Source organism: Ciconia boyciana, chromosome 3 (assembly GCF_034638445.1).
Source record: "Ciconia boyciana chromosome 3, ASM3463844v1, whole genome shotgun sequence".
NCBI lineage: Eukaryota > Metazoa > Chordata > Aves > Ciconiiformes > Ciconiidae > Ciconia > Ciconia boyciana.
Genome location: NC_132936.1, coordinates 82,609,445 through 82,631,746, shown reverse-complemented (window position 1 = coordinate 82,631,746; position 22,302 = coordinate 82,609,445). Strand labels below are relative to the sequence as shown.

Genomic DNA, 22,302 nt, shown 5'->3' with positions numbered 1-22,302 from the left:
GACTAAATTTTCCTATTGAAAGAAAATACTCATCTGCATTGGTTTGTATGAAAAAGCTTTCAGAAAGTATGTATGTACCATCTACTTGGGGAAGAAGTTGAGTTGTATGTATATTATCAATGAAGCTAATTAGTTACGGTAAAATTAACTAAAAATAGAATATTCAAAAATTTCCCATCATTTTCCAAAAATATGTTGATTAAAGAGTTGTGGCTGTTAAGCTTTCTATGTGGATCGTGGTCCAATATGACTGAACCTGAAATGCAGAGGAGATAAACTTGAGATGCTTCATCTGGCAGTACTAAAGTGTGAGGCACCTGTCCGTTTCAGTGCTTTGCCTTTGAACTTCACGCTATCTCCTTTTGCTTTGATTTTATGGGAAAAGCAAAATACGAACATTTAGTGGAGCTTCACTATACTGCTACATTAATGTAGGATGCTTCTATATCGCCTTCTCTGTTATACTCCATGCAGCGATGCTAAATCATCACGTTACTGTTGTTTCAAGAAAAACAAACCAAACCAAACCAGAAAATGCACACAAAACCAAGCAAATGGGGAAAAACTGAGTAAAATTCAAGCTGACATCCACATTTCCCAACATCCATGAATGGTGACACTCAAATTATTTTAAAAACTTAAAGCTCCCCTTCATTTCTAAAATATTTAAGATGATGCAGTGTGAGCAGTTGGGTTTTGCTGATTGAATCCTGTATACTTTGCTACACTTCCTCAGGGAATTACTCGGCTGCCTTTTGCTGTCCCAGCCCTGGGTTAAGAGCTCCATCTTCAGGAGAGAGGATGGAACTCAACCTTTACATCTCATTTTCGACACAGAAATAGTTTATGCCGATATCTGTTAGAGACTTAACCAGTTCTTGAACTGGGACTCGTGTGGTACTTGTTTTTCACATGAAAAGGTGAATGTCCAGCAGGCAATTTTGACAATACTGACCTATTGGGGACTTGATCTAAGAGAATGGAAATAGTGGACTTATATTAGAGCTACAACTTCAAAATATATGGGTTTGATAGTCTTTTTACTTCTGTTTTTTATTTATTGATCGATGGATTGAAAAACAGTGTACAAAACACTGCTTGGGTAGACTAGCCACAAATAGCTGCCTACCTCTTTTGAGAGAAAATTAGTTTGAAAGGATAGCAGCAAACTCCATCATCTGCAGAGCAAACAAAGTTCTCATGAACTGAATACGTGTTATGGGACTATGCAGATGTTTAAACAAAGATGTGTATAAAAGATCAGTACCATTTTCTTGTTCATAAGATATGAAATGTAATGTCTTGCTCATCAGAATACAGAGTTCCCCAATAGGTCAGAGTATTAATCTATTGGATCATTGCATCATGAGTTTAAGACCCCTTAAGCAACTGGAAACTATTCTCCCCATTCAAGACAGCTGAAAATGTCGAGCAGTGGAAATGTGAAAACAACTGGCAGAGATCACAAAGGCAGGATATTCTCTTCTGCTACTTCCCTAACCGGAATCCACTCCCTTTTCAAAGACTAAAGTATTGACAGAAAAGAGGCTCTCTGTATCAGAAGATTGAAGCAAAAAGTTGCATTAACTACTTGAAACCTGAGTTGAAAGAACTTTAGCTCTTTCAGAGATGCCAATTATTCACTGCAGTGATGAGCCTGTGATCAATACTCTATTTAAGCATTAAAATAAATAGTTTAATAAGTAGTTTAAGTAATAAAGTTACTCAAGACACTTTATTTTCAGTGTCTGTCTTCTCTCAGGAAAACATTCATGCTGTCAAGACTCAGAAAACTAATTAGGAAGACAGTAAAGGGATGAAGCACACGTTGAGAGCTGACTTTTCATTAAGTCTCCAACTACTCATCCCTAACTAATACATTCAGTTTAGCAAGGTAGTTTTGAAAGAAATTAGATAGCATTTCAGCCCCAAGTCAGGACTGGGTAGCAAAAGTTAAGGAAGGAAATAGTTCTGGCCTCTGAGGCAAGGGTGAAAAAGGCAGTATTAATAAAAGACTTCAAAATGATGCCCATAGGTATCAACTAAAATATGGCAACCAGTGACAGAAACTGAAAAATGTTTATATTACATATTTGATATACACGTATGTAAAATTAATTACATTTATTTTTGAATGTCTGGGAAATCATCTTTACTACTTTTCTACACAGAGAAGATATGTTTAGGCCAAAGTTGAACACTTGTGCGTGCGGCATAAGAGAGAGATGGTCTTATATAATGTGCTGCACCAGGGCTACAAGGACACTTTGAAATCTCTACCAGTTCTGAATAAGGTCTGGCCTTTCCTTCAGCAAATGTTGGGTAAGTTTAATTTTACTTAAATTGTATTTACCTGCGATCAAAAGCATTTCTGTGTAGCTTTAGGCCTCTGGAATACACTAGGAGTAGCACAGCTGTGTTTAGAGCTGTTAATACCATCCCCCATGGAACTGCATCTCTTCCTACTAACAGTAGCTTAAAAAAAACACATAGCAGATATACAGTATTACTAAAACCTGAAGGGGGCAACGATGGAAAATACAGTCAGTGAGTGTAAGACAGTTTGGTTTATACTTCTTTCTGATGCAGTCAGATACTCTCACATTAAGTCTTTTCTCCATTGCGTGGCCCCTTTTCGCCCTATGGACCACGCTACACAAGGCAGCAGCATGAAATAGTGGTCCTTAGGAAAAGATGCCTATCAGGATTGTTAGAGATACACCACTAGTTTCCACCTTAGACAGGAAGGTCTTCAACTCTTGTAACAAAAATAATGCAATACTTTAATTTTTCTCTTTCTCACACCTTTTTCCTCATTAACCTACTAGGGCTCCTACAGTTCAAAATGCAACCATATCCAGTGTTGACTAGCACTGCTGTGGAAGTATACAGCATGCCATGTGCACACATCACATACACTGTAGGTTTGTAAACCACAAATCTGAAGTTGTCCAGCATAGCTTTCTACTTGCAGATTACTAAGAAACTTTGTTTTCTCACTTTCTTGAGGTCTGTGGCTTGTTCCAAGGAGTATTTTGAGTAGTTCTAACCTGAATAAAGTCTGTTATCCAATGCACCTGTTATGACAGACATTCACCTTTCTGTGGACTAGAGCTTTTCACGCTTTTCTGTAGACTGCAACACCTCCCAGAACAACTAATGAACAAAAGACATAAAATGTTCATTCAGTTCGGCTGCAAGTAATTCCTGTAACCTGTGTGAACACATGAATAAAGGGGCTCATTGCATCTCACATAAGGAGAGATTACATGAGTCAAGATTAAAGTTCAAGCCCCTCTAAATACATTATAAAGAGAATAATGGATAGTCAACACTGAAATTAAACGTTGGGTCAGTGGTATTTTTGGCATATCTTTAATACAATATCTACTTCTAGTAAAACTGTATCAGAAGATGAAATTGCACATAGATGTAATTTTATTTTCATTCCTTAGCCCAGGGATCTCTTCAGTGTTTTCACTATGTTCCACAAGGTACCATTAATGGCACATTAGATAAACATTTTAAGCTTGCCCAGCACTAGGTATCTCGCCTATTGCCAATAAAGTTTTCCAGCAACAAGTTTTCCTACCATAGATGAGTTTTAATGTGACCTGGGAAGTTTCTAGCTTTTTAAAATTACCTTGTGGGGCTTTGCATCTTCAGAAAGTCTAGAGAGATTCTGTTGGAAGAGATTCTTAAATTAGAAACATGAAGCCTACTCTTTATGGCCAAATGTACCCTCCTGCAGTTGTTCAAATTAATGTAATGCTATTATTTTACTAGCTGTCCTTGAGAAGGTAGTCTACTAGTTGTACCTAATAAGGTAATTACGCAAAACCTGGGATTTCTATGAATTAAATTTTAAGTAAAAATAAAAAACTTACATATGCCTTAAAAAAAGGTCAAAACCTTATATAAGAGCATGTTCTTTTGGATGTCATCTTAGAAGGGAAGTGAAACTAAAGAACTGGGAAAATAGAGAAGGGAAGAAAATGCATGCAAATTTTAGATCTTCCTATACTGACTTAACATACTAATATACTAATACACTTCCTTTGTCCTTATGTAAAGTCAGTTAGGTTTTTTGTTTTGTTGCTTTTTTTGTTTGTTTTTTAATGAACTTTCCCCCAACTCATGCTTCCCCACTCTCTAAAATGTGTTCTCATATGTAATTCTCTACAGTAACTGTAGATGGTGATCATAACCAACTTTCACATTTCAGAACAAATGGTAACTGAAAGGACAGTGCAGTGGAAGTCAGACAGAACTTTCAGAGTACGTTAGCGTCACGCATTTTTGAATTCCAGCATTTTAAGACTACAGACAAGCACAGAAAGCAAAAGTTCCTTGAAAAGGGAAGAGGCAATGATATGAAAATTATAAGATTGTCATTTAATTATCCTTAAAGTACTGAACTTACTTGAGAATGCAGCACATCATCATACAGTGCATTACAGCAAAAAAGATTCTAAATTGTCTCAATTAACACAACACAAAGCAGAAAAATCTATACACTGAAATTATCTCAATGTGATCGACATTTTAGAAAGTTGCAATAATTATTAAAAAGCTTTCAATAAAAAGTTTAAACACATTTAAGTTTTGAAAGAATATTTTGTACATTTTGGAAAAATATAACATTTACTTTACATAACTGAAACATAAGTTATATACTTTGTAGTTTGGAAGCTTCCATTATTCATACATTCTCTCATACATTTTCTTTTAATACATCATTTTCTCTAGACTGTAAATCTAATGCAAAAGTATCACTATTCTGAAGAAAAGCTTGTTTCTGCATTAGTTTCCTGAAAAGTCCATTTGGATTTGCAAGTAGTTCCTCATGTTTTCCACATTCAAGAATTTTACCGTGGCCAAGGACTGCAACAAAATCAGCATTCTGAATAGTAGACAGACGATGAGCAATAATTAGGACTGTCCTCCCTTCCATCAGCCGGTCCAGAGCTTCTTGCACTAGATACTCGTTTTCAGCATCCAAAGCACTAGTAAGAAATGGGAAGCAGGGACGGGAGAGAGGAGGATATTTGTTATTTTAAGACAGGTTAGTTTTGTATGCATTAGGCTTATTTTGCTAAAACTGCAAACTCTTGCTATTGTTGGTGAAGATGAACCAATGGAACCGCAGGAAAATGTCGTGAATATGCTTAGTGCACACATCCAAGTTATAGGCATTACATGTTCTCATATGCAAAAAATATGCATGGAGAAATAACACTAAATTCATTCATTAAAAAAAATTAAGTTATACTGCAGTATAATAATCTCTTTAACACCAAGATCTTCATTTAAACTAAAGATACAAAAAAGCTTTAAGTAGATGTTTCAAAATCAAGTTACATATTACAAATTTAACTCCATGAAAAATTACAACACAGTGTACCAGCTATCCTTTCCACTTTGCATAAACAGCTTTTATCACAGATCTCCTAACCATTCACACATTCTAGAAAGCACATTCTTTTTGTGAGTAGAGAAAAATAAGAGGCTAGATAATTTGTGCAAGGGCATGCAGAGAAAGAAAGAAAAGAGAACACCTCGCTTATCTAGGTTTTACAGAGAGTCTAAGTTTCTGTTTATTTTCTTTCTTACCTTGTTGCTTCGTCTAACAGAAGAATTTTAGGATTCTGAAGAAGAAAGTAAAATTGATTATAATAAAAGATCAAGACAAGATCTGAATATTTATATCAATAGAGAACAGGATTCATACAGCTTAAAACTCCAAGCAAGTGTACTTATTTCATCAAAAGAACCGAGTGTCATTCAAAGCATTACCTTTAAGAAGTCTAAATGCTAAGAGGACAGAACAGAAACAACACTCTTCCATCTTCAAATTTTGCAAACTAAAGTAGAACAACACTACTACCAGATCACTATTTGAAAGACACAAACTACAGGTGGGAGATTATTTTTAATGCATACTTGGCAGCACTGTGGTCAAAAGTTCCGTTTCCTATTTACTGCTCTTATGTGGATCTTTCGCAGAAGCTGAGCTACCCTCTGCTTGCAGTCAGTCTGCTATATATAACTGTCTAGTAACAAAAAAAATAACAAAAATCTACCAACAAGCAGTATTTCACCCACAGATGAAATAAGTAGTCCTTAAGAACTAGCATTTAAGAACTCTTCCCAATTAAATTTAAAAAAAAAAAATAATCCAGCACTCAAATCCCTAAGAAGCCTCTTCTGAATTACAGTAGGTAACCCAAACTTCCTTGATTAAGTTGACAGTAAAAGCTTTAGACTTTATCTGGAAGAGAAGGGACTCCACTGCACGCCCAAACACATATATATCAACTACTCATTTATATTTTACAACTCCCTCTCCCCTCCCCCCCCCAAGTCTCTACTCCTGTGAACTGTACTTGACATGAAATGCAATCAGCTTTTCAGTATTCATAGTAAAAGAGAACTGGTATAATGAAAAATTCCCAGTAATCTAGCAGAACTGGGCATGCTAGGATGCTATAGACACACATGCGGCTTAACATGAACGTAAGCTGGGTTCAGCAAGGCTCAAAACTTCCAGCTGAGCATCAGCAGCAAACTGCCTCCCTGCGAGGCCCTGTGACTGTCCCCTGAACCAAACTCCCTGTCCTTCTGATCCTCAGAAGCCTCCTCAAATTTGTGCAGCGCAGAGCCTGCCCTAAAGTTAGACCCATGACAACACTTTAAAAAAAAAAAAATGATACAACATTGTGCCTGAAATAGTATCTTGTCCCAAATCCAGACCAGCTCCCCTCAAAGCCAAGACAGGGCATCTATAGTGCCAGTAAGCTGCAACCCAGAAAAATCAGCCCATGAATGATAGAGATCTGAACACAGAGACAGAAGTGTCATATATGAGTTTACTAGGACCTCATTCTTAGTCTTCCTTCATCCTTAACCTGGTCTTATGAAACTGAGCCATTATACAATGATTTACCATCAGTCTTGGCAAGAACTATCGAAAAACATGACTGAAAGATAGGAAGAAGCACTTACGCAAGTAAATTGTCTTTAGTTAAACCACTCAGCCCTTTCAAACTTCCTCATTAATGTAAAAGATACAAATTTTCTTTTTAAAAATATTTTTCCACCTCTCCCCTTGAAAGACTTCCTTTTTAACCCTCCCTGCCTCCCCACAAAATAGTTAAATAGCTATTTGGGTGCTGGCTTACCCTGAGCAGAGCTCGAGCAATCGCAATTCGTTGCTTCTGTCCACCTGGGGGAAAAAGCTCAGTAAATTGAAATAGGAAAACAGATGTGAAATAATTTTAACTGAATGCCTGGACTGAGCAGAATTAGGCACATGTACTTTAGGGGGGGAAAAGGAGGGATTTTTTTAATACTTATGGCAGGCTATGGCTTAGACAAAAAACTGGTAACAAAAAATAATATAATTTTTACTTCACTCTATAGCATCAAGATTTTTAAAATAAGAAATATAAAGATGTACCTGAAAGTAAAATGCCTTTTTCTCCAACTACAGTGTCAAACCCTTTTGGAAAATCTCTGATAAAACTAGCAGCATTAGCTGTTTCAGCAGCTTTCTGAATCTCCTCTGCAGTCACAGTAGAAGGATCCTCTGCACCATAGGCAATATTTTCAGCAATAGAGCAGGAGAACAGAATTGGTTCCTGATAAATTAAAAAACATAACTAATATGTAGCTCTGTAGTTACATGCATGTATTGTCTATATCTCAAATAACATAAATCCCACTTACAACACCCAGCATTAATTTCTATTATATCCATACACAAGAATATGTAAGCTAGTTAACTGAATTAAAAACAAACAAAAAACCCCTCTCCTAACACCAAAATGGGCAGTGAAAACCAATAAAAAATAAGTTGCTTTTTTAACTGACAAAACATAACATAACCCTCAATTCCTAGGGTTCAGAAAGAGCTATTCATCCAAACACCAGAAAACCTCCCTTTGTACTTTACTACTTATCATCATTTGCAACAGTGATGATCCTTCTCTTAATCTTGACACAGATTTCACGGCATTTTGTGCATTTAATTTATATTAGAGCTTAAAACAGAGAAGAGGACTGGCAGATACGACAAGTGATGTAAAATGGGAAAACATCTGAAACAAGGTAAGGCTGCTCTGTTTATAAAATAGAGACATGCTATAGTATGAATACCAGTATGAATCTCCTACTGGTAACTCAAGTGGAATACATACATTCAAAAAGAAAAATACTAAATGTGCTCACAGGAAAATAATTTTTGCACAAAAGCTTTTGGTGGCATGATTACATAAAGTAGATGTTTAGAAATGCAACATATACCCAGTTATCCTTATACTTTTAACCAGAACATCAACCTAACAGTTAATTGCACTGTGAAGCATCTGGGGAGATGAGGAAAGGAACATACATATTTTAATTGGTCAAATAGTTGATTTTTAAGAGACCATTGAACATCTCTCTGTACTTCCAGAGTTTGGGGGTTGCTAGGGAGGGGGCACTGCAGGAGTAAGTGCCAATAGTGCTGTATTTTCATGCTTTCCTAATGCAATTGTGTTTGCCTGTAAACCACATGGAGCACAGAAGCTCAGTTTTCAAATGGTTGTGTAAAATGACTGTGTAACTTCCAATAATACAAAATGTGATTCAATGTTAAACATTGTTACTTTCTTCACCAAATCATAGCAAACATCAAGATGGTCATACCTATACAATTTGCAACAATGTACAGTCTCCACACACACACACTTTTCTTCTAAGCTAACACTTTAAATCTCTATTATGTAAAAAACAAACTACAGAATAATGGGACTAGCTCTGAATACTTGTTTTTAGAACAAAGCATGCACAACAGCAGTTATGGTGAGATGGAGGGATTTCACTGAGAAGCAAGATTATATAGTTTTAAAAAGAAGAAAAGTGAGGCAAAGCTAGTTGATCACACAAAATTATTTCATTTACTTAGAAATTTGTTTTCTTCCTTACCTGACTCACTGTTCCAATCTTTGTCCTGAACCACAGTGGATTTAACTGACGGATATCAAAGCCATCAACAGTGATAGTACCTGAAATTAAGAAACAGTAAAGTCAAGTGTGTACTGACAAGTACTGAAAAGAGCCAGAACAGTTGAGAACAACAACCCCTGGGGAATCACATGCTGGTGGATCAGAAATGCAAAGCTATGCAGGCACCACCACAAGGTAACCATACACCACAAAGGCAAGTATGGTACATCAGTGGAATAGTCACATCAGGACCTCAAGCACAGGACCCCAACTGTTTATAAAGTGTGTCTGAGATGTAAAGCATCAATTGTCATGAATGAGAGCAACACACAAAACATACCTGAGATAGGATCATACAGCCTCAGCAGAAGGGATACAATAGTTGATTTCCCTGCACCACTTGGGCCAACCAGAGCCATGACAGAGCCAGCTGGAATGGAAAGGCTAAAATCTTTGAAAATGGATGTTTCTGGACGTGTTGGATATGCAAACTCAACATCCTTGAATTCCAAAGCACCTCTGAATGTGTCTTTGCCTAATATGATTCCCTCTGTATGACAAAGAATAAAATACAGAAACGTGAACAGAAACAAAAATCAGCTCAGCCCTCCTAGAACTTGTTTTACAGACACCCACAGAAATATCTATCCCCATGTTAAATCTAGGGATAACTGCAAGCCACAAGTCAGGACCACAGGGGTTATATTTCAGCCATGACTGAATCAGTGTGGTACACCACTCATTCCTGAATGCAATTTCAAGTTGCTCACCAGCAATGAACCTGTAGGTTATCTACAGCAAGAGGAATAATTTGCATCTTGCTTATACCTAACAACTAACAATGTTCACTTCTAGTAGAATTATCTGAATTTTTAAACATATTATAAACAATTTAAGTTTTGTCAATTAGGAGCAATGAAATAAAATGGCATTGTTGAAGGCCAAAGTCCTGTTGCCATAGAACAGATGCAAAAAGATAAACATTGCAAATGACTTACTGCCCTTTCACTGACCCACAAAAGTCACCTGAAACACCCTCCTCTTTGAACAAGAGCATTTCTCTCTCCACTGCCTGTTAACTGGGTAGCTCTTAAGCAGAGGCTGTCACCAGAATAAAGCTGCTGCTAGGTTTGTTGCATTAATGGCCATTTTTTAGATTTTTTTTTTTTAAGTGGAAAGTATATTTAATAAATTCAGGACAACAGTGTATTCAAAGACCAATCAGAGGCATAACTCTTAGGCAACAGTGCACTGAAACTAAAATATCAGTTTGTGAAATATCATAACAAACTACCATGAATGAATGATTGCCAAAGTTAAATAAAACCAACTTTTTTCTGTAGCGCAGCATTTGATTTAAACAATTATCTTAAAAGACTATCAGTACTAGAAAAAGCTTATGAATAGGTAAAACAAAGAAACACAATGTCTTCAAGCTCTGTTAAATCCCAGCTAAACGTATCCATACAAAGCAAACTAAGTGGACAGTGGTGCTGCATTCCCAAAGGACAGAGTCTCACTGACGAAGTTCCTACCAGTTTTATGAAAACTGGCAGCACCAGAGCAACACCCAAGTAGCAACACCCTTAATTCTTTTCAGATGCAGCACACAAGTAATCCCCAACTAGCCACAGCACATGGTAGCACATGCCCATGTTTGGTTAAATAGGTAACTGTGGATAGGAGACCCAGACACCCATCAGTAGCAATCAAGATTTCACTAGTCCTGCTGTTCCTAGAGCAAATAATTTATTTTGCTTTTCTTTTTCCCAGATTCCTTCCTCTTCTCAGGCTTTCAGTTTCATGATAGTAGCATAGAAATGGCAAAGGCAAGAGCATACGATTTCAGACTCCTTCCATGACTTTAATTCACGGACATACACATTGTCACTTGTTTGTTAGGTAAAAGCACAGTGGTCTGTAAACCTCCCTTTGGGAAAATAAATGTATTTGCTAAATCCTGTGCTAGCAGCATAATCCTTACTATTATCAAAGTAACAAGTAATCGCTTATCTTTAGTCTCAGTTCCAGTTATTGCAGTCTATTCCAGGGCCTGAAACACTGAAACCTACTACAACACAGGAAGTCTGGTACCACAAGTTCTTCCTCTATATATTACTGTAAAAATACCTAAAAGCTACATACAGGATTGTGCTTATTTCTTGTTTGGATTCTAGATACAGGAAAAAATGACATTATAATTTGTTCCCAAGATATCTGTTGTCACCAACAGTGGAGTTCCATGAAAGTAAAACCTAAGTAGCCAAGAGCAGCTGTTTCAGGTGGGTTTGGACAGTAGAGAAATAGTCTCTTGGTTTTATTGTCTGATGAGCCAGAAATCAACTATAATTGTTTTTTGAGACAAAGGTCTATATCCTTTCCTAGGTATTTAGTTTATACTGAAAGGAAACTTAAAAGAAGCTTTCTGTAAGCCTATGCTACATGGATGTTTGAAACTGTGTCCAATTTATGTTTGGTCTATAAAATAAAGATTGTTTTCTGGATGTCCCTATTGGTGGTAATTGAACAATTCAATACCTTCAGTGAGAAAGACAACTTCTGCCCCAATACTACTGCTTACTCTGCACTGGGGCCTCTGTGAAGATGAAGATCACTGAAATAATCCAGATTAAAAAAAAAAAAAACACCACATCCAAATGATTATGAAATCAACAGTTGCACTAGGTCTATGAAGGGCACAGCAAACTGCAGTGTGGCACTGGATAGTCAGTCATGGCAGGAAGTTTAAGCCAGCTTCATTGCTGAAGACAAGAGTGTGTTGCTATCCCTTCATTAGCCAGTTGGTGGTTACAAATGGTGGTTTTGGATAAATGGCTGCTATTCAAAGTCTGCCTCTATCCATTGGAGACAATATTGTTACTTTTCACTGGCTATGTAAAGTCTATGCACATTGAAAAGCATCCTACAGACAGGCTTGCAGCTGTGAAGAGAAATGAGACAGAGGTCAGACTGTGACTTGGTGCCCATCAGATTAAGAACTCAAGGAACTCCAGTGCAGGGAGACAAAAGCAGAACAGAAATTTGAAGCACAGCATTTGAAAAGAACCCCTCTGTATCAACCAACTCAAAAGATAAAACTCTGTTCCCTAAAGCCAGAGCTCACTCAAAAAATGTTAGGTTTGTTGGATGTTCTTTTCTGACTCTTCCTCTTACAGCAGCCCTTAAAAAATTTCTAAATTAGAGGACTATACAAAACTTAAGAGGGAAACTACACTGTTGACAGCTCACCTGGACTCTGATGTATTGCATTTCTGAACAACATACAGAGCCAGTGAAAACTCATGTATGACTTTTGCTTAGTGGGATGCAGCTGATTGAATAAAACAGCAATTCATACAGGAAGTATCTTCTACAAGCAGCTCATTGAACTACTTTGATGGAGACAGGCAAATGCTGTTTATACAAAATATACTCCATACTGGAAGGCATGGTCTAGCTTCCGAACAATAAAGCTGTAAAAAAAATATATTGCCAGCAACACCTTAATTTACTGTATTTAAATATTATTAAATATTCTCAATTAAAGGAAAAAAAACCACCAAATTTTCAGCTTCTAAAACTTCTGATTAAAGGAAATCTTCATAATCTCTTTTATAGTTAGGAAAAGTCGGAAGAATTACCACTGTATTTAGTTTTTTTCAAAAGAATGTAAGTTGGTACTAACTTTAAGTATTACACACCTCTTTCTGAAGTACTGGTGACCAATAAGAGGAAAAACAACTTATGAACAGTAACAAACCAAGGACCCACCATTGAATGGAAGTTGGGGCTTCCTTTCAATAAGTTCCCATAGACGTCCACCAGCACCTAGTCCTTTCATTAGTTCGGAATAAAAGGAACTTAGACCTAAACAAAAAGCAGAGCAGTATTATGCATCCATATAGAATGGGAGACATAGGAGACGTTAAATTTGCATTATACTTTCCATCACCAGCACTGAAGCATCAGACGTGTAGGGGATCTTTTACTCCAACACACTATCAGACATGTTGATTTAAATCCTATCTAGTCTCACTTCAGAGCTACCAATAACCCTTATTGACCATTCTTATTTATATCTGTAAAACAAATCATTCTGAAGAAAAAAAATAGAAAAAGTTAATACACATATACTCAAAAGCAAAGCAACTCTTTTTCATTCATCTGTCAGGAAGAACAGCATCCAGCTTTAGAGAAATAGCCTTGCATACAACCAGCTATATTTTCAAAATAATTCAGTAGAACAGAGCACTCTGAACGCCCTTCTTTGTCAGATAGGGTTATACTACTATAGGAGAGTCTGGCTAAGTCAGCCACAGTGGAGGGAGAGCACAATACCTAAGGCTGAACTGATGCTTGAGAAGCTACGTGGAGAATGGACAATGTAAAGAAATGTGTCTCCCAAGTCAACATGCTTCGAAGATTACTGGAGAAAGCAAAAGCTAAGGACAAGGCTTGCTTATTGTACTAGGTCCCAACTCTTAGCTGTGTGAATCATCTTGGAGCTGGCATGGCTAAAGGGCTTTCCAGCTGAAATAAACACAGAAAGCAACCTAGAACCAAAAATGGAGTAAGACATAAATATAAAATGTCTTATTTCTTAATTTTTTGTGTGTCTTTCAAAACAGAGTAACAAATTTCAAAATCTCTGAATTCCACCAGAATAAACATACAGAATAAACCACTTATACCTTAAAATGCATATAGTGTTAAAAGAGTGATTTCAGGAGGGCAGAAAACCCAAGGTATATTAAAATAGGTTTACTGGTTTATTCTTGCAGAGCAACAAGCCCAGCACAAGGTCATGAGTTTGTAAGTGTAGACAGGGCATTTCATCATGCTGCTGCTGAGGACTATCTGAAAGCTTGCAACACAAGGCACTAGCCATGGTGAGAAGATGTCTGCTTGGAAAAAAGAGCCAAAGCTTCTACACCCTAGAGCAGGGCACAGGGGAGAAGGCATGAGCCTCACAGAGCACCTTGAAACTGAGACACTGAGGTCTGCAAATTCACAACCACTCATAAAAAACATTATATAGTATGGACAGCAAATACTAATTAGAAAATGTTTTTAATTTTCATAACCCGTCTTCAGTATTTGGTAGAAACCACAGCAAACTATTACAACAAAAAGAGGCAAAGTCCCAAATTATGCAGTGAACTTCACAGTTCTATGTATTGAACTACACACTGGTATGTACTGATGATGACATATACTGAGCAGACTTAGCACTTTGAAGATTTATATGCTTTGCAGGCATCAAGGCAGGCAGGCCTCTTGTGGCAAGACACCTTTACTGCACAGTCCCCATGAGAATGAGCTCTGTGCAGAACTATATTCCTCAATGATCTTCAGTAGAATTTAAAAAGATGTTTTTATCTCAAAGTTAATCCAATGACATTTTATCAGTGTTTCTAACCTTATTTTTCATTTATTTAACATTAATTTGCCCGATGTTTTCAAAGTGCCTGTCTGTTGACCAAACGTGAATGATTGAAGCAGAGAAGAAAGGGTTTTGGTAGTTGGAATGGGTGCCACTGGAATGTTGCTATCCAAGGAAGCAGGTTTTGTGAATTTTGCCCTCAGGCACATCTTTGTGCTTCCCACGATATCAGGCTTAGTCTTAGAAAAGAAGAGTGTAGACGAGCTGCATTGCCCTGCCAGTCTATCAGAAGTAACAGACACATTTTAAAGAAGAGCCCTTCCAATCAGTTGTCAAACTTCAAAGTACCTTATCTTCATTTTTGCCTGTATGCAGCAGTGAAGACTGCTCTGTCAAAAAGATGAACAGTTTGTTTCTGGGCCAGCAGATTACAGAGCCTGAGCTTCAAGGAGGAGTCAGTCAGTAAGGAAAAACAAAAGGTTAGCACTAGAGTGTAGTGTTCTGCTGGCACTTTGTTTACTCTTCCAGCTCAAGACACTCTATAGGGAATTACAGCTAAATTCTACATGCCTTTCTAAATAGAGTAAGTTTAACACAGACCCACATAATTTGTAAAAAATATAATACCAGTATTATTTCTTCACACAATATACCAAGTAACTTAATTTAGACCCAAAGAAAATTAAAGTAATATGTATCTGTCGCAGACACACATTGAAAAAATAACCTCTGTATTCCTTTGGGAAAATGGAAGGCTTATATTAAGTTATAAATTATTATTTTCATTAACTCTTCAGAAAAAAATTAGGTATGATTTTTGGGAAGATCATTTGGAAGACGCTTTTATTTAAGAAAGCCAGATCTTTTAAAAGCTTCTACCCTCCCGCCCCCATACTGACTGTAATGCTTTGAAGTGAAGAAAAATCTAATTTCTTATTCCATACCTCCAATGCTTATTCCAACCCAGAAAGCATACATTAGGAAAGATGAGAGTTCACCAACTGTCATGTAGGCACTGCCCATTAGTAATCCTCCTTTATATAAGACTGAGAGGACAATTAAGTTTCCAGAAAGGCCGGTCTAAGGAAAAAGAAAAAGAGGAAAAGGCAGATTGTCACATACATCTTAAACTTCATCCTCTAAACATTGTTTCAGGATTTTATTTCTAATAAAAGAATTCCCATACTATGGGTATATAGATTTTGAGAAGACTGAGTTAAATTTGAACAAAACCAATTCTAAAGCAAAACAAGCCAACAGCCAGCCAGACTTTTCAGTGGCACTACACTGTGCTATCCAACAAGTGTTCAAAAAGCCAGCAACCCTTTTTTTTTTTTTTTTTTTTTACCTCATTCCCCAAGATGGAAAGGAACACCAAACACTATTCTCAACCATCATTAAAGGAGAAGGTTGACAGTCTGCAGTTACATTGCAGTTTTAGAATACTATTAAGCAAACTCACTGCAAGCTGTTATGGAAAAATGCAATCCCACTCTCCCTCCCCCACCTGCATGCTCCCCAGCTTCCTCTGCATTGATGCTCATCTCATCAGGAAGCCAAACCTGTAAAATGCTAAGGGTGGGGGAAGGTTTCCACTGGTTTAGTTCCCTGAATAGGAGGTATGGGCTCAGATAAATAGTACCAAGCTATGGGGTGTGGGGCAAAAATAGAGACTTAAACTGGCTTTATCTTACCACTGTATCTTGAGGTGCAGTTTCACAGCAATTTAGACTGATTTAAGTCCAGTCTTCCCACAGTTTCATGTAGGTTCAATTTACACTCAAATCATTTATTTGCAGACTTATAAGTATCCTCATGAATTTTAAAATAATTGACAATTGGCATAACATGGTTAGTTTACTTTCATCAAAATATACTTACTGCTCCAAAGAAGCCTGCCCGAGCTAGTGCCTCTTTTTTAGCCAGCTGTAGCACATAATCAACTTTATTTGTATACTTCTTCATTTCAGCCACTTCTTGCCCAAAAGCTCGAACTGTTCTTATGTTTCCAATACGCTCTTCGGCTAACTACATTAAAGAAAAGAACAAAACAAATACACACAGACACACGATTTGGAATGTTCAAATTACAGAACATTTGAAAGTTAAACCAGTATCACTACACTAATCTCCAAATACATTCCTTTGGATACCACTGGAAAATTTCTCATGCCTCCTCCCTTTACCCCCCACTTTTTTTTAAATTCTATTGAGTTAAAAGTAAACTGCATGCCCAGGCAGTTTAAAAAGAACTCCGAGATTGCCCTGACTTAAGTGTTAGCAGAGAAAGAAGGGTTACCTTTTTTAACCCTACAAAACTAGGGTTAAAAAAAACCCCTTAATTTGATGTGAACAACACACATAAGAAAATTACTATTCACAATAACTTGCAGTAACAACATGGGAAGGGGAAAAATAAATAATATTCTATTCTACACTAAATCATGCAAGAAAGCCTGCAGTTATTTCCTGAAACAATTCCACTCATTTCATCAAAGCAACACTGGGAATTAATTTAGTTCAACTACTAATGTCCCATTTCAACTCAGTATTTTATTTTAACTTCTAAATAGCAAAGTATTAATTGTAAAATTACCTCGGTTGTAACCAATTAGACTGAAGTTGTTAATAAACACTGTGATGGTCTTACAAAAAACAAAGCCCCCTTTCATGAGTAAAAATACTATATAAAAATGTAATTCTCCTCCTTCCATCCCCCATTCAACCTGAAAATTTGAATGGAACACTAAAATTGCTTGTTCATGTGAAGTCCCACACCTAGTTTACAAAGGCATGAGCTTCTCTTCAACACAGGATGAGGAAGATAAACAGAAGAAGGCTAATCTTCCTTCCGCACAGTCAATTTGCAGAAGTCCTACATAGGACATTCCAAGTTTAAAACAGCTGACAACCGTGGCTATTTTAACTAGGTCTTTCCTAATTATATTTCTGTCCATTTTAATGATGATTCCCCACCCTCAGCCTGTGAGAAAAAGGTCACCATCACTAGTATTTCTCTGGTAGTGCTTTATAATATTTCAGCGCAGTCAGCAAACGAAGGCCCCTCTACGACAGCCTCTTTAGAAACAACAGCTTCCTCTACTTTCCTCCCAAATATCTGGGTATGTGCTGAGATGCCCAGAAAAGTTTAAAAAATGTCAAGCCTCATAAAAAGCTGACAATAAGATCAAACGTCAAGGATTCATTCCAGAGAAGGAGTTGCTAGCAAAGTTTTCTTGAAAGACAGATCTATCTAGGATGTTTCTGATGGCTTCAAACTCATAACCATAGTCCAAAGAAAGTGTTTTTCAAACCTAGGTACCAAATTACACAGGACTTCATAGGCTGATTTCTTTATGCTCTCACACAGCTAAAGCCTAACCTCCTTATCCTTTCCTACATTTCCAAATTCTGAAGGCCTGGTACCTCCACATGATATTGTTATGGACATGCTCTTTACAAAGCGTGGTTGTTTTTGACATCTATGAGTAAGTGTTACTGAAGTTTACCTTTCATACTGTTCAGGTGCAAAACGTGCATACTGTACAGGCTCAGCATGGCTTAGGGCAATGAACAGGACAATTATCTTCATAAGATCTGTACTTCAGAGATATTAACCTAAATACACTAGAGCAACTTTGAAGTTAACCAGAAAGCATCTATTAAAAGATTACCTGTGTTGCTTCTGCAAGAGAGTCTTGCGTCATTTTAGTAAGTTTTCGCAAGTATCTTCCATAAATGACAGCCAGGACAGCCAAGGGTGGCACAACGCTCAGAACAAATGCAGCAAAGCTAGGTGACACAAAAAACTAGAAGAAAAAGGTATGTGTCAGGGGTTAGCATTCAGATTAAAAATAACCTACTGGAGTACTGAAGTGCAACTCCCCTCGCTAGAGTTTTCTAAAACTAGTAGGATTGTAATTTAGTACTGCCATGCTTTCATTTATCATGTTTTATTTATTCCAGGCAAAATATCCATTCCTCCACAGCATTTGGGGAATGTATCCCACGGTTAGAACAAAGGATTATAAGCACAGGGGTCTGGATTTCATTTCTAGCTTTCTCACTGGTTCACTGTGTGGTCTTAGCTAAGTATCTTAACCTGCCAGTAAACAGGCCTACCAGGAAATCTCTTGGGGATGCTGAAAGACATAAGCTATTATATAGTTTCTAAAGCACTTTCACAACTTGTAAATACTTGGTGTAATACAGAAAGTTTGAGTAGAGAAATATCGCACACTAGTTCTGGGTAACTGAGGAACAGATGGAGTCACCAGTGCTCCCTAGCACCCACAAATGCTCATAACCTGGAATAATGGATTTAATTTACTGTTGCAAAACCTTATCACTCGTAACAATCATCATCAAAGCTCCCTAAATAGGTTCTTTTCGTAAGATGTATTGAAATTAGATCTAATGTGTTTTCATTTCATCTTGCTTTCTGTACTGAAAACAGAAAAATCTTCAGAAAAATTCAAAATCAACTTAATTGATAGGCTTTATCATTATTTCATAATAATCTCTTCTTTCTGGGCAAGCTTTTATACTCCACCTTTTAACACTGCATCATGGCAGCATTTTTGAGCAGAATGCCTTATATAAAGTTATTCTAGTTAATCTACGGTAAGATAAAACCTTAGACTCTATTTGCTTAGATAAATACAGAAAGCCGTAATTCGTATCAGTGACAAAGTATTAAAGCTTTAAAGCTTCATAGTGGAAACTCTTAACAGTTTCTAATAACATCCATCTTGGAAGCTTATTTTTATGAGGAGACTTTTTGCTATCTGTTTTTAACTCCAAGTAGACAGCACAAATTACTTTCATTTTTTAGATAGATAATTATCTTAAATTATCTAAAATAACAAGATAATTGCCACCAATGTATCTTTTCTCAGATAAGCATAAAAAAAATTAATGCCACAAAAAACATCAAGGGAAGTCAGATTTTTATATAAATCAAATGACCACCAAGGAATATTAACTGATGCACTGCACTGAAGCCTTCATTAACACGCTTCCTACCTAAATATATTCTTTACTGACAGACTAAAGCAGAAAGACTAACACTCGTTGTAAAAATCCTCAGCAGTAATTTGATATTCAGTGCTGCCTTTGCTCACCTAGGCCTTAACCAGAATCAACCAACTTCAATGACTTTTACATCAGGCCCTTCACACCCTATTTTACCTACAAACATGGGAACGCTAGCACTGATTTTAATATCTTCAGTAAGAATACAGTTAAGCTATTTGCCTACTATACTTTGCTTGATAAATTCAGGCAGCAACAGCAGTTCATTTCAAACCCTCATTCTCCATATTTTGGCTTTTGAGTAAACATCAAGTGGCTACAGGCACATCATCTATTGCAATGCAGTACATGGATAACCAGTGAAATACACTTGTATCCAAGATCACACAACAGTTTCTGGACTGAATCACATTACCTAACAGAACTGAAACAAACTTGAAACTACAAGAAGTGACAAGCGGGGAAGAGACTACCATACCATCATTCCAACCCCCACAGATGCCTGTGCTCCTGCCCTGAGCCCATCTGAAAGGTTTTCAGTCACTGAACGGCCCAAGAGGGCTGTATCTGAAGATAAGCGGTTTATCAGCTCTCCTGTTCTGGTCTTGTCAAAGAAAGCAGTTTCTTGCTTCAGAATAGAGGAGAACATGGTTGTTCTCAAACGTTTCACAATTCTTTGTCCTGTCAGAAACAGAAGTCAGTCAAGCATGGCACACAAGACTACACAGACACCGACAATATAAAAAGCACAGGATTATGCAGTACTGAACAAGTCACATTACAGAGTTTTAATATACCAGAAGATAGTGAGCTTTAAGATGTCACCTAAGAGTAAATAAAAATGAACAATTATTCCAGCATACTTATCTTTGCACTAGTAGCTGACCTTTGATCTGGTAAAAAAAAGCTACTGATTTCAACAGGATCTCTCAGCTAGTGCCAAGAATTTATTTCAGATCATTAGATATCCTGACTGTGTGAAAAAAGATGACTCTCAGTAGCACTTTTTGCTTCTGTTTTTACCTGCAGTCTGCATGAGGTAGACGCGAGTAGCATTAGCAGCCGCACCACATAAAAAGATTCCACTCAGCAAGGCACACAGGCTGGTCAGGCTGTCAATGAAGTCTTCACTGGGATTCGTATAAATAACGTCAATAACTTTACCCAGAAAGAAAGGGGCTGACATGGTAATGACACTGGAAACTGCCAGAAAGCCAACAGCAGCTGCAAATCAACAAGAAAAAGGAAAATTATTCTGAATTTGCAAGATCATTAATAGTACACATGAAATAATTTTTCACTTGAAATTTCTATTAAGCTTGCAAGTGTCAGCATTAAATAATCAGGATTCTTTTAGGCCCAGTTCTGAACAGGACATTTTAAGTCACTGCATAAATTAACTCAGGCAAGGCACATTTTAAGATCCTGAAAGCCTCTGTATACAATCACACTCCTGGAATTGCTTCTCTTGTGTAACCTTCCCCACCACCACCCGACGGAGTTAACTCTTCACAGATGTCATCCTTAGAGAGCATTCACAGTTAGCAAGTCTTCCATCTCTCTCATGCAATCCTTCACTCCTGTTTGGTTTGGTTTTTATTATGCATGCTTGCTACCATAACAAAGCTTCCAACTGTATTTCTGAGATAGCAATAGACTGAAGTAAAGATCTGATCTGAGAACTGTCTAACACATGCAATTTTATTTGGAAAAAAACCCAAACAAGCAAAAAAACCCATTTGATTTATTCTTGACTGGCAAAATTTATATACATTTGTTTTGTTTTATTCTTTACTATTGCTGGTCTAGAAGAAAAATAGCATAAGTTTGAATAGAAGTATGCTGATGAGCAGAGCTCTTGAATTCCAGTTGCAAGATCACCCATGGAACAACCTGTGTAACTGTTTGAAGCTGTATCACAGAGTATGAAAAATCGCACTGGACCAAGACTCAGCCTTTTGAACTTTAACGTGCAAAGAAATTTCTTGAGCCGAGAACACAGCTTGATTCTGAAACGGCAAGCCAAGCTTGGAAGGCTGAGAACTAGAAAAAACCCCTCTTAATTGAAAACTGAACAAACTTGATATGAAAACCACTGAACCACAACAAACAATACCATTTATACAGCATAATTTTCCAACAGTCAACCCCACACTTAAAGCAACCATTCATAGGATCGCTACAAAACTATTAGCAGGTAATGCCTTTAAAGGCAAAAAGACACTGTACTGAAAGTCGTGAAGTTGCCTGAGTTTTAGTTCCATTCTACTGAGCTTCTTGTATCACTTCTATGATGAAAACAGCAGAGAGTCTCCCAGCAGTGCACTGCTGTAAGCAGTATTTCTAACATCTGTCACAGATGGTTTGATGCCTCTTACCACCTCCACATACACGTGGAAAGCTTTGTTTCAGTTTGTACTTGAAGTGTAAATACAGCTGTGCATTTATGATGAAGAATTCAAGGTACAAAAAAATGCATACTTGCCACCACCTGAAGCAAACACTTCCTGCACCTTCACTGCAGTGCCCCAGAGCAGCCCTGGGAGAGCTCCACACACTGCCCAAACAAGCTTTATCCTTGCTGTTGTGTCCAACTTGCTGCCTGCGCTTCTTCGTCAAGATTTGTTCGCGATCATTCTGTTGTGTTACACTCAGGCCAGCAAGCACATTAAAGATAAAGGACTCAGATCTTTAACTTGAAGCTATAGAAACTATAAGAAGCCAGAGTAGAAAGGGAAAGACTTACTGCTGCAAACTTATGTGATCCATGCCACAGGCACATCTCACAAGCATATTATTTACTAGCTAAAACTTCCTAAGAATGAGTGACCTTATTAACAGGCTGGCTGCATTGGTGTATTTAAGCTGTGAAGCAGCAGGGGGGGGTGGGAATCGAA

The 22,302-nt window shown here is 37.3% G+C and overlaps 1 protein-coding gene across 1 annotated transcript in view; it reads right to left on the bottom strand.

Annotated features, from left to right (window-relative positions):
* Positions 1 to 2,980: 2,980 nt before the first annotated feature.
* The window catches only part of ABCB10 (ATP binding cassette subfamily B member 10), a 28,283-nt gene continuing 8,961 nt past the window's right edge, over positions 2,981 to 22,302 (bottom strand). The window contains exons 2-13 of the mRNA XM_072856330.1: positions 20,429 to 20,629; positions 19,884 to 20,086; positions 18,046 to 18,180; positions 16,253 to 16,399; positions 15,316 to 15,451; positions 12,760 to 12,855; positions 9,329 to 9,538; positions 8,968 to 9,047; positions 7,460 to 7,640; positions 7,182 to 7,225; positions 5,614 to 5,648; positions 2,981 to 5,006 (exon numbers count right to left, since the gene is read on the bottom strand). Coding sequence (XP_072712431.1) covers positions 4,715 to 5,006; positions 5,614 to 5,648; positions 7,182 to 7,225; positions 7,460 to 7,640; positions 8,968 to 9,047; positions 9,329 to 9,538; positions 12,760 to 12,855; positions 15,316 to 15,451; positions 16,253 to 16,399; positions 18,046 to 18,180; positions 19,884 to 20,086; positions 20,429 to 20,629 — 1,760 coding nt within the window. The 3' untranslated portion in view covers positions 2,981 to 4,714. The remainder of the gene's footprint in view (positions 5,007 to 5,613; positions 5,649 to 7,181; positions 7,226 to 7,459; positions 7,641 to 8,967; positions 9,048 to 9,328; positions 9,539 to 12,759; positions 12,856 to 15,315; positions 15,452 to 16,252; positions 16,400 to 18,045; positions 18,181 to 19,883; positions 20,087 to 20,428; positions 20,630 to 22,302) is intronic.